The following is a 12,210-nucleotide window of genomic DNA, read 5'->3' as shown; positions in this document are numbered from 1 at the left end:
AACATCAAAAAATAAAGAACTCGCTCTCAAAAAAAAAAAAAAAAAAATTGATAAAGAACAAAAGGATCTAAAAGGAAAGAATAATAAAAAAATACAAAAAAATGAAAATATTACACCAGACCCGAAACTGACCTCTCTTTTTGGACACTCCTTTGACCTCTATTCAGGAGCGGTAAGTAGCGGCCTTTTATTTTATATATATTTTTCTTTACGCCCTTGAACTGTCTCCTTAGCTGTAAAAAAAAAAGAAAAAAAGAAAAAAAGACCAACTTCAAAACCCTCTCTTTCTTTGCTTGTGGTCACTCGGTAAGGTCAGGCTGAGAGCATTGGAGGAAGGTCAAAACCCTCTCTTCCTTTCCTTGTGGTCACTTGGTAAGGTCAGGCTGAGAGCATTGGAGGAAGGTCAAAACCCTCTCTTCCTTTCCTTGTGGTCACTCGGTAAGGTCAGGCTGAGAGCATTGGAGGAAGGTCAAAACCCTCTCTTTCTTTGCTTGTGGTCACTCGGTAAGGTCAGGCTGAGAGCATTGGAGGAAGGTCAGAACCCTCTCTTTCTTTGCTTGTGGTCACTCGGTAAGGTCAGGCTAAGAGCATTGCGAGGAAGGTCACAGTGAAACACCAGACTACATATATTACTTTTTATTTCTCTTTCTATCTCTCCCACATGCATGGACAGAGAGGGGCGGCTACTGTGCCATCAATAAATATAATACCAAATGTTTGTGTGTGCTGCTATGTGTCTATCGGCTAGTCTCTACGGTACAAAATAATGGTATACTATTTCTCTCTCTCTCTCTCTCTCTCTCTCTCTCTCTCTCTCTCTCTCTCTCTCTCACACACACACACACACACTCAAAATAAAAATACGTATAAAGTTTTGTGTTAATTGATCAAAGTTTCTCACAACCTACACATGGATAGACTCTCGATACCTCCTTACTTATCAATAACTACAATAATAATAATAATAATAATAATAATAATAATAATGGACTCCCTTACATCATTTGGTCACACACACATATAAATAATCTAATAAAAAGAGGAATCGGAAAAAGAAAAATGGAATATAGTTTTAGATGCAAATTTTTCATAACAAATTTAGTGTTTATCGAAATTAAACTTCGTACATTCTCCTTTTTTTTCTTTGTTTTTCTTTTTCATCTTATTCTTTTTCATCATATTTTCCTTATTTTTGGTTCTCTCTCATCCTCTCATTTTTATTCTAGTTCTTGTTCTTCTTTTCTTTTTTTTCTTATTATTATTATTACAGATTATCATTATTATCACCAGTATTATTTTGAGAGCTGTATCTTTTGTTTAGCTGTATTGGAGTAGCTGACCGCAGGCATTTTTTTATATATTTCTCTTAATCCTCTCGCCGTCTCCTTCACCAGAGACATGGGGAAGGCTTTGGCGTGGGTGCTTGTGAAACAACTGCAAACCTCTCATAACAGATTAAGAAAAACACTGATTGGACTTCACCAGTGAGCTGAGAGATTTAAAGAATTGCAAAGAAGTGGTAGATGCTGATTTGATTCGGTTTAGGGACCAACTGGAAACTAGTACCATTAAATTAGGAGGAATATTGGTTTCATTTTGTCATAAGGTATTAAATTACGAGCAATATTGATTTAATTTCATCAGTAAGGTATTAATTTAGGGGCAATATTGATTTAATTTTGTCAGTAAGGTATTAATTTAGGAGCAATATTGATTTAATTTCGTCAGTAAGGTATTAAATTAGGAGCAATATTGATTTAATTTCATCAGTAAGGTAGAAAGGAACGGTTGCTCTGAATAGGTCTATCTGCAGCTGAGAAACCACAAACATCAAACACAGTCACCGGAACATTATAAAAAAACACACACATCATCCTGCTAAGTAAGGTAAGAGACGAGGCCCATCCTTTGAACTGTTACACGAAGCTCCGTCACGTACACACTGACGGAGCCGTAGAGAAGAGACAACAGCTAGGGTTAAGGGGGCTATTACACTGGGCAAATTTTCCGTGGATCTTCAGTCAAACCACGATTTCCGCTGGCGTGGTTCTCTTATTTCCGTGGTTTTCTGACGTGTCCACGATCTTCCAAAGCTACGGTAGATTTCACTGAAGGACGCCGGTATTACTCATCATCATCATCAGCAGCAGCAATAACAAGAAGCAATTGAGAACCACGCCAGCGGAAATCGTGGTTTGACTGAAGATCCACGGAAAATTTGCCCAGTGTAATCGCCCCTTTACAGAGTGGGGGGCGGGGAAGAATTAAATAATAAAATATGATAAAAACCAACACACATGTACTTAAAACTACGACATACATACACACATATATATAAAAAAAATGCAGTGCGCTCCGTCGTGTTAGAAAAATCATCGATATAGATTTGTGAGTGATGGGTTGAGTTGGAATGAAAGGAGTGAGTCTGGGATGCATGCCACAGAGAGCTTCAATTGTGTCGGAAAATAATAAAGAGACTTTTCATGACAAGCGCCTTTCCTGAGTTCCATGGAAGGAAGAAAAAATTGGTCATTGCCATGTCGGGTGTGGGGAAGGAAGGAAGGAAGCAACGTCACCAGGTTATCATACTCAGAGCTGCGTATTTACCGGTATCTGACCCATAAATGTTGCCAAGACCAATAATTAACCAAGGACGCTGAGTACGACAATCTGGCAACACTGGAAGGAAGGGAGAAGGGAGGCATTGAAGGACGGGGTTTCGGAAGTGATGATGATTCTGTCTGTAGGGTGCAGAGAATGACGGGAAGGGAGGGGATGGATAAAGGGAAGGAAAGAAGGAAAGGAAGGGGTATTGGTGATGATTCAGTGAGGAAGGGAGGAAGAAGAGGAGGAAGGGAACAAAGGAAGGAAGGAAAGGAGGAAGGGGGTAGGGGTGAGTGAGGAAGGGAAGGGCCAGAGAAGGAAGGAAGGAAGGAAGGAAGGAAGGAAAGGGGTAGGAGTGATGATTCTGTCTATTGATTGGGGAAGGGGTTTGGAAATGTCTTGAGGGGTTCTGGTAAACTCACCCTAATGCAAACTAGCCTCACAAAGCTCTAAATCATTCTGGAAGGGTCTGGAAGCATAGGAGCAGCAGGGATGTGACTGGGGCTGTACAGGGTATGGTAGGGATGTGACAGGAGGTTCAATGGGCTGGTAAACTCACCCAAATGCAAACTACCCTCACAAAGCTCTAAATCATTCTGGAAGGGTCTGTAGAGGATGTGGTAGGGATGTGACAGGTGGTTCAAAGGGTGTGGCTGGGGCTGGAAGATGTGACAGTGTGGTTAAGCTCTCAAGTATCCCTGAAGAGGTTTAGGAGTACAGAACCTCGTAGGTATGTGATCGGGATGTGGCAGGGGCTTTGGAGGGATGTGGTTAGAGCTGGAAGACATGTGAAAGAGTGTGGCTTAGCTGTGAATTAGGTTTTAGAATGGAGACACTCGTAGGGGATGTGGCTGGGATGTGGTCAGGGTGCTCAAAGTGATGTGGTCAGGGCAGAGTGATATGTGACAGAGTGCATCTTAGCTATGAAGTATTCTGAACCATGTTGGGATGTGGTCGGGATGTGACAGAGGCCTTAATGGGATGTGGCTTGGATGTGGAGGTAAGGGAAAGGTCTCGAAAGAACCTTGGTGAATGAGTTTGTAGTTTGTGGGTCCCTCCTTGGGTGTGACAGGGCGGGGGTGTGGCTAGGGTGTGGCCACGGCGTTGAACTCAGTGTGGTCGCCGTGCTGTGCCCCCGCCAAGCCCTCGACCTCCTTGCGTTCCTCCTCACTCCTGTTCTCGATGCTCACTGCGGAAGAACAAAAGGGGAGACTGCTGTAATTGTTAGGCTTCATAGAAAACGGGATTATAACGTAGCCAAAGAAAATGGGTTGATGGTTGCCTGTTTGTTTCTTTGTTTATGAACATCACTTTTATCTCCTTATCTCCTTCTCTTCTTCATTATTATCTAGTTCCTTTCTTCCTATTGTGTATTACTTCAACTCCTCTTTCTCTCCTCCTCCTCCTCCTCCTCTGTTCCTCTTTCTCTCCTCCTCCTCCGTTCCTCTTTATCTCCTCCTCCTCCTCCTTCATCTAGTCTTGCCTTCTCCTCCTCCTCCTCCTCCTCCTCCTCCTCCTCCTCTTTTTCCTATTCCATCTTCTTCCTCTTCCTCTTCCTCCATTCCTTCACCATTTCTCTCTCTCTCCTCATCTTCCATTTCCTTCACCCAACCTCACCATTGCTTCCTCCTCCTCCTCCTCCGCCTTTGCTGTCCTTCATCTTCCACCTTTGATTAGATAGTTAGTGTAGCTTGTCACAAACAGCCTCGTAAGGACTATCAGGTCTGCTGTTGTTTGTTCTTCCTTTGTGTTACTTTGTGTTCCTCCTCCTCCTCCTCCTCCTCCAGCCTCACCTCCACCAATCTCCGCCTGTAGCATCACACTCATGAAGTTCTTGAAGAATTTTTGTAGCTCCCTCTCGTAGATTTCCATGAACTCCCGCGAGCTTTGGGCGGGGCCGTGGGAGCCGCCCCCGTCGCCGCCCCTCTCCTTGTGCTGCCTCATGAAACTCCGCAGGGCCTCGCGTGTGTCCTGAAGGAGTGGTAGTAGTAGTAGTAGTAGTAGTAGTAGTAGTAGTAGTAGTTGTAGTAGTAGTAGTGGCGAAGTGGTAATGAAGAGGGAAAGAATGAAAACCTATAGGCCTATCACACGTCTGTTTCTTGTCCTTATGGTGAAATTGAAGAACCTAGTATCATATGTCCTTTTCTTGTCCCTCATTCTTCACCCTATCCCTGTACCCTTCACCCTATTCCTCACCCTTCACCCTCATCCTCTCACTCTTCTTCACCCTTCACCCACTCCCTTTGCTTTCACCCTTCTTAATCTCCCTATTCCTCACCCTGTCCCTCTCCTTAACCCTTCACCCTTTCCCTCACCCTTCATCTTTCTTCATCCCATCACCCTATTCCTCACCCTTCACCCTCATCCTCTCACTCTTCTTCACCCTTCACCCACTCCCTTTGCTTTCACCCTTCTTAATCTCCCTAATCCTCACCCTGTCCCTCTCCTTAACCCTTCACCCTTTCCCTCACCCTTCATCTTTCTTCATCCCATCACCCTATTCCTCACCCTTCACCCTCATCCTGTCACTCTTCTTCACCCTTCACCCACTCCCTTTGCTTTCACCCTTCTCAATCTCCCTAATCCTCACCCTGTCCCTCTCCTTAACCCTTCACCCTTTCCCTCACCCTTCATCTTTCTTCATCCCATCACCCTATTCCTCACCCTTCACCTCATCCTCTCCTCTTCTTCACCCTTCACCCACTCCCTTTGCTTTCACCCTTCTCAATCTCCCTAATCCTCACCCTGTCCCTCTCCTTAACTCTTCACCCTTTCCCTCACCCTTCATCTTTCTTCATCCCATCACCCTATTCCTCACCCTTCACCCTCATCCTCTCACTCTTCATTACCCTTCACCCACTCCCTTTGCTTTCACCCTTCTTAATCTCCCTATTCCTCACCCTGTCCCTCTCCTTAATCCTTCACCCTTTCCCTCACCCTTCATCTTTCTCCATCCCATCACCCTATTCCTCACCCTTCACCCTCATCCTCTCACTCTTCTTCACCCTTCACCCACTCCCTTTGCTTTCACCCTTCTCAATCTCCATAATCCTCACCCTGTCCCTCTCCTTAACCCTTCACCCTTTCCCTCACCCTTCATCTTTCTTCATCCCATCACCCTATTCCTCACCCTTCACCCTCATCCTCTCACTCTTCTTCACCCTTCACCCACTCCCTTTGCTTTCACCCTTCTCAATCTCCCTAATCCTCACCCTGTCCCTCTCCTTAACCCTTCACCCTTTCCCTCACCCTTCATCTTTCTTCATCCCATCACCCTATTCCTCACCCTTCACCCTCATCCTCTCACTCTTCTTCACCCTTCACCCACTCCCTTTGCTTTCACCCTTCTCAATCTCCCTAATCCTCACCCTGTCCCTCTCCTTAACCCTTCACCCTTTCCCTCACCCTTCATCTTTCTTCATCCCATCACCCTATTCCCCACCCTTCACCCTCATCCTCTCACTCTTCTTCACCCTTCACCCACTCCCTTTGCTTTCACCCTTCTCAATCTCCATAATCCTCACCCTGTCCCTCTCCTTAATCCTTCACCCTTTCCCTCACCCTTCATCTTTCTTCATCCCATCACCCTATTCCTCACCCCTCCTCCCTCTCCTCCTCCTCCCCCTCACCTCCGCCTTGAGTGCTGCCCGGGGTGGTTCGTTGGGTTCGGGTTCCTTCTCGATAACCTTCAGCTCCGGGTCCTTCAGGCGGGCCATGATGAACTTCTCCTCCGGGTCCTCCTCCGTGGTGCTGCCTGTAGGGGGAAGGATGGTTGATGAGCTAACTAAAGGGGGTCATACATCTGGGGGTGGATTGCTTCACTCACTTCCCGCCTCCTCTCTTAACGGTCCCTCTAGCAAGCTCCCCCACTCTCTCTCTCTCTCTTCTTTATTTTTACATCTTACATATTGCAATGATTCTCTCTCTCTCTCTCTCTCTCTCTCTCTCTCACCCCCGATCTCCTTCAGGTGTCGGTGTCGTGTCCTGAGTCTCTCCAGTGCCATGTCGTCGAACCAGGACCCACCGGGAACGATGGGGCGCAGCTCGGCCGGGACCTGGGGGGCGAGGGGAATGGGGGGTCAGGGGGGCATAGGTGGATGGGTGGGTGAGTGGGGTTGGTTGGTGTGTTGGTCGTGTTTGTATTAGTGGGTGGAATAGTATAGTTTTGTTTGTGGGTTGATTGATGGGTCAGTGGAGTGGAGTTTTGGGTGGCTTGGAGGTGGGCTGGTGGAATTATGTGGAACCATAAAGTGTGTGGTGGATGAGTGGATGAGTGGGGTTGGTTGGTGTGTTGGTCGTGTTTGTATTAGTGGGTGGAATAGTATAGTTTTGTTTGTGGGTTGATGGGTCAGTGAGTGGAGTTTTGGGTGGCTTAGAGGTTGGCTGGTGGATGATGTGGAACCATAAAGTGTGTGGTGGATGAGTGGGTGGAATAGTATAGTTTTGTTTGTGGGTTGATTGATGGGTCAGTGGAGTAAATTTTTGGGTGGCTTAGAGGTGAGGTGGTGGATGATATGTGGAGCCCTAAAGTGTGTGGTGGATGAGTGGGTGGATCAAAGGACAAATACTTGTATATTTAAGTCTATTAGGCGAATCTATTTATATTTAGCTATCTATCTTTATCTCTCTATCTAATCAATCGACTCATGTGTCTAGGCCTATCTGTATTTACCTATTTCTATGTTTGTCTTATCTATGGACCTATTCGCCTGTGTCAGTCTTAATCTATCTATTTATCTATTTAGCTGTATGTTTATCTTTTCTATCGATCTGTTTATATCTTTATCTGTCTGTAGGCTACTTAGCTATCAATCTTTATTTTTCTATCTATCTTATTTATCTACCTATTTATCTGTATCTACCTCTACTTAGCAATCAGTGTTTATCTTCTTATCATTATCACCTGTTAATCTGTGTGTGGCTGTATCTATCTGTACTTAGCTATCTATCTATCTATCTACCTTATTTATCTACCTATTTATCTGTATCTACCTGTACTTAGCAATCAGTGTTTATCTTCTTTTCATTATCGACCTGTTAATCTGTGTCTGTCTTTATCTATCTGTACTTAGCTATCTATCTATTTATCTATCTTATTTATCTACCTATTTATCTGTATCTACCTGTACTTAGCAATCAGTGTTTATCTTCTTTTCATTATCGACCTGTTAATCTGTGTCTGTCTTTATCTATCTGTACTTAGCTATCTATCTATCTACCTTATTTATCTGCCTATTTATCTGTATCTACCTCTACTTAGCAATCAGTGTTTATCTTCTTTTCATTATCGACCTGTTAATCTGTGTCTGTCTTTATCTATCTATCTGTCTGTCTGTCTGTCTGTCTCTTACCTCCGCGGCCTCATCTTGCGAAACGGTCATGGCCTGCGCCGCCACCACCAGCGCCGCCACCACCAGCACCTTCAGGAGGGGAAAAGGGGGAGTGAGAGGGGTGTGGGGTGGGGGGGGGGGGATAGTGGTGCGCGCCGGGGTTCACTGATAAGGTGCCCGATAAACAGTAACGACACCAGAACTACTAACGAACCTTTTATTATTATTATTATTATTATTATTATTATTATTTTAGAGCAGAGGAGTTAGTTCAATGGCATAAAGAAGTTAACAAATGCGAGAAAAAAAAGCCTGCCACCCACTGCTCCTACGCCATACAACTGTAGGCCTACACTCCTATACTGTGTCTTTCCTCTCCCCCACCTGTACCTTCACCACTAACCCACTTCTTCTTACTAAACCCTTGATTAAAAAAAAGAATAGTGGTGGTAGTGTTAGTGGTAGGCAGCATCTCTCTTCCATATGTGTTTCTTCCCTTCTTCCCTATCATCTTTTCTTCTCTTTTCTCCTTCTCCTTTTCTAAGAACGTAAGGAGTTTGCAAGAGGCCTGTTGGTTCATACAAGGCAGCGTCTATCTTCCATATGTGTTTCTTCCCTTCTTCCCTATCATCTTTTCTTCTCTTCCTCCTTCTCCTCCTCTTCTATGAACGTAAGGAGTCTGCAAGAGGCCTGTTGGTTCATACAAGGCATCATCTATCTTCCATATGTGTTTCTTCCCTTCTTCCCTATCATCTTTTCTTCTCTTTCCTCCTCTTCCTCTTCTAAGAACGTAAGGAGTCTGCAAGAGGCCTGTTGGTTCATACAAGGCAGCGTCTATCTTCCATATGTGTTTCTTCCCTTCTTCCCTATCATCTTTTCTTCTCTTCCTCCTCCTCCTCCTTTTCTAAGAACGTAAGGAGTTTCCAAGAGGCCTGTTGGTTCATACAAGGCAGCGTCTATCTTCCATATGTGTTTCTTCCCTTCTTCCCTATCATCTTTTCTTCTCTTCCTCCTCCTCCTCTTCTAAGAACGTAAGGAGTTTCCAAGAGGCCTGTTGGTTCATACAAGGCATCATCTCTCTTCCATATGTGTTTCTTCCCTTCTTCCCTATCATCTTTTCTTCTCTTCCTCCTCCTCCTTTTCTAAGAACGTAAGGAGTTTGCAAGAGGCCTGTTAGTTCATACAATGCAGCATCTATCTTCCATGTGTTTCTTCCCTTCTTCCCTATCATCTTTTCTTCTCTTCCTCCTTCTCCACTTCTAAGAACGTAAGGAGTTTGCAAGAGGCCTGTTGGTTCATACAAGGCAGCTCCTGTGAACCTAACCCCACCTAACCCCATAATCCACTAACTTATCTAACCTCTCCTTGAAGGTATCTATCGCCTTAGCCCTCACCACATGACTGCCAAGGCTGTTCCACTCATCCACCACTCACAAACCGGTTACCCTGCGTGTGACCTTGTTGAATCTGAATTTATCCAACTTCAACCCATGGCTACGTGTCCTACCTCTCTTACCAACAAAGGCTTATTAACATCAATCTTACTTTTTGCTTCATCCGTCGAACTTAAACCCATTGCTACATGTTCTACCCGGGCTCTCTCACCACCAAAGCCTTATTAAAATCTCCCTTATTTTTGCTTCATCCGTCGAACTTAAACCCATTGCTACGTGTTCTACCCGGGCTCTCTTACCACCAAAGCCTTATTAAAATCTCCCTTATTTTTGCTTCATCCGTCGAACTTAAACCCATTGCTACGTGTTCTACCCGGGCTCTCTTACCACCAAAGCCTTATTAAAATCTCCCTTATTTTTGCTTCATCCGTCGAACTTAAACCCATTGCTACATGTTCTACCCGGGCTCTCTTACCACCAAAGCCTTATTAAAATCTCCCTTATTTTTGCCTCATCCATCTAACCTAAACCCATTGCTACGTGTCCTACCCGGCTCCCTTACCACCAAAACCCAGTTAACATCACCCTTATCAAAACCCTTCATCCATCTTAAAGCTTCGATCAAGTCTCCTCGCGCCCTTCGCCAGTTGCTCCACCGATCTATGTGTCATTCTCAAACTTGCTGACATCACTACTAATTCCCGTGTCCGAATCGTTAATGTAAATGACGAACAATAGTGGAGCCAATACCGACCCCTCCAGAACCCCACTCGTAACACAGCCCGCAAACTCCACTACTATATAATTCCTGTGTCCAAATCGTTAATGTAAATGATGAACAGCAGTGGACCCAGTACCGACGCCTCTTGAATCCCCACTCGTAACACAGCCCGCAAACTCCACTACTATATAATTCCTGTGTCCAAATCGTTGATGTAAATGATGAACAATAGTGGAGCCAGTACCGACCCCTCCAGAACCCCACTCGTAACACAGCCCCAGTAATTCAGATCTTATTTTTCTTTCTCTTCTCTTTGCTTACCGAATCCCTAATATTAAGGATAACAACAGCAAAGGATTCCAATACCAACCCCTTCAGGACCCCACTCGTAACACAGCCCCAGTCATTCAGATCTTATTTTTCTTTCTCTTCTCTTCCCTTACCATGAATTTGCACTCTGAATCCTTAACAAGACAAAAAAAAACAGCAGAGATCCCAATACCAACCCCTCCTGAATCCCTAATATTAAGGATAACAACAGCAAAGGATTCCAACACCAACCCCTCCTGAATCCCTAATGTAAAGGATAACAACAGCAAAGGATTCCAATACCAACTCCTTCAGGACTCCACTCGTAACACAGCCCCAGTCAGCTCCTACTTATTTTTCTTTCTCTTCTCTTCCCTTACCATGAATTTGCACTCTGAATCCTTAACAAGACAAAAAAACAGCAGAGATCCCAATACCAACCCCTCCTGAATCCCTAATGTAAAGGATAACAACAGCAAAGGATTCCAATACCAACCCCTCCAGGACTCCACTCGTAACACAGCCCCAGTCAGCTCCTACTTATTTTTCTTTCTCTTCTCTTTCCTTACCATTAATTTGCACTCTGAATCCTTAACAAGACAAAAAAACAGCAGAGATCCCAATACCAACCCCTCCTGAATCCCTAATGTAAAGGATAACAACAGCAAAGGATTCCAATACCAACTCCTTCAGGACTCCACTCGTAACACAGCCCCAGTCAGCTCCTACTTATTTTTCTTTCTTTTTTTCTTTTTTTACCATTGATTAGAACACCCTGCTTCCTCCTGCTAAGCTGCTTCCTACTGCCCTGATCCAGTTCACCCCCCTACTACCCTCAGTGACCAGCAGGGAGGGAAATACTGGGTGGGGTGCGGGGGTGGGGGGGGTGAGAGGAAGAGGAAGCAGGGGTTAGAGAAGGAAGGGGAAGGAGGAGGAACAAGGGAGGGGAAGATGAAAGGGAAGGGTGAGAGGACAGAGGGAAACAATTAAGGGAGAGAAAGTGGGGGAAAGGGAAAGGAAAGGGAGAGAAGGGACAGGATGAAGGGAAGGAAATAGGAGAGGAAGAAAGGAAAGAGGCGAAGAAGGGAGAGAGAGAGAGAGAAGAAGAAGAAACAAGGAGAAGAAGAAGGGAGAGAAAAGAAGGAAGGAAGAAGGAAGAGAGAGAGGAGGAAGGGATAGAGAAATTAGAGAAAGGAGAGAAAGAAAGGAAGGGAAGAAGAAGAAGAAGGAAGAAGTGAAGATAGGGTAGAGAGGGAAAGGGAAGAATAGGGAGAGAAATGAGGGAAACAAGGGAGAGAAGAAGGGAGAGAAAGAGAAAAAGAGAAGGGAGAGGAAGAAAGGATAGTAAAGTTAGAGAAGGGAGAGAAAGAAAGAAGGGGAAGAAGAAGAAGAAGAAGGGAGAGAAAGAGGAAAATAAGGATAAGAGAAAAGTAAGAGAAGGGAGGGGAAGAAAGGGGGAGAAGGGGGAAAAACAGAGGGGGAGAGAAAAGGAGGAGGAGGGAGGGTCTAGTTGGCTTTGGGTAGAAAGGGGAGGGGGGGTGACCTTGACCTTGTTAGGGGGGGTAAGGGGGGAGGGGGCATTGTGTTGCGGTGAGGCTCAAGGACGAGAGAGAGAGAGAGAGGGGGGGTAAGGAAAGTTGTAAAAAATGAGATCTTGCAATATTCTCTTCAACCTTTTTTTCTCTCTCGTCTCGTCTCGTCTCTCTCTCTCTCTCTCTCTCTCTCTCTCTCTCTCTCTCTCTCTCTCTCTCTCTCTCTCTCTCTCTCTCTCTCTCTTTCCGTGTGTATTTGTGTCTAGAACACACACACACACACACACACACACACACACGTATATACATACCTTCATCTT

At 44.9% G+C, this 12,210-nt stretch overlaps 1 protein-coding gene across 1 annotated transcript; it reads right to left on the bottom strand.

The window, feature by feature from the left end:
* Positions 1–621: 621 nt before the first annotated feature.
* On the bottom strand, positions 622–8,031 carry LOC126986356 (uncharacterized). The gene is made up of 5 exons (XM_050842409.1): positions 7,956–8,031; positions 6,557–6,659; positions 6,234–6,358; positions 4,398–4,575; positions 622–3,793 (listed from the first exon to the last, which is right to left on the bottom strand). The coding sequence occupies exons 1-5, from the start codon at positions 7,983–7,985 to the stop codon at positions 3,690–3,692; spliced, it is 540 nt and encodes a 179-aa protein (XP_050698366.1). The 5' UTR covers positions 7,986–8,031; the 3' UTR covers positions 622–3,689.
* Between the last annotated feature and the right edge of the window lie 4,179 nt (positions 8,032–12,210).

Source organism: Eriocheir sinensis, chromosome 61, assembly GCF_024679095.1.
Source record: "Eriocheir sinensis breed Jianghai 21 chromosome 61, ASM2467909v1, whole genome shotgun sequence".
Lineage (NCBI taxonomy): Eukaryota > Metazoa > Arthropoda > Malacostraca > Decapoda > Varunidae > Eriocheir > Eriocheir sinensis.
The sequence above is the reverse complement of the archived record's forward strand: the minus strand, read 5'-3'. Positions and strand labels throughout refer to the sequence as shown.

Excerpts from the sequence above, each read along its gene's own strand:
- LOC126986356 (XM_050842409.1), bottom strand. The coding sequence starts at position 7,985 with ATGACCGTTTCGCAAGATGAGGCCGCGGAG. Across the intron at positions 6,359-6,556 it reads ACACCTGAAGGAGATCGGGG|GCAGCACCACGGAGGAGGAC; the intron begins GTGAGAGAGAGA and ends TTCCCCCTACAG. Across the intron at positions 3,794-4,397 it reads ACAGGCGGAGATTGGTGGAG|TGAGCATCGAGAACAGGAGT; the intron begins GTGAGGCTGGAG and ends GTTCTTCCGCAG.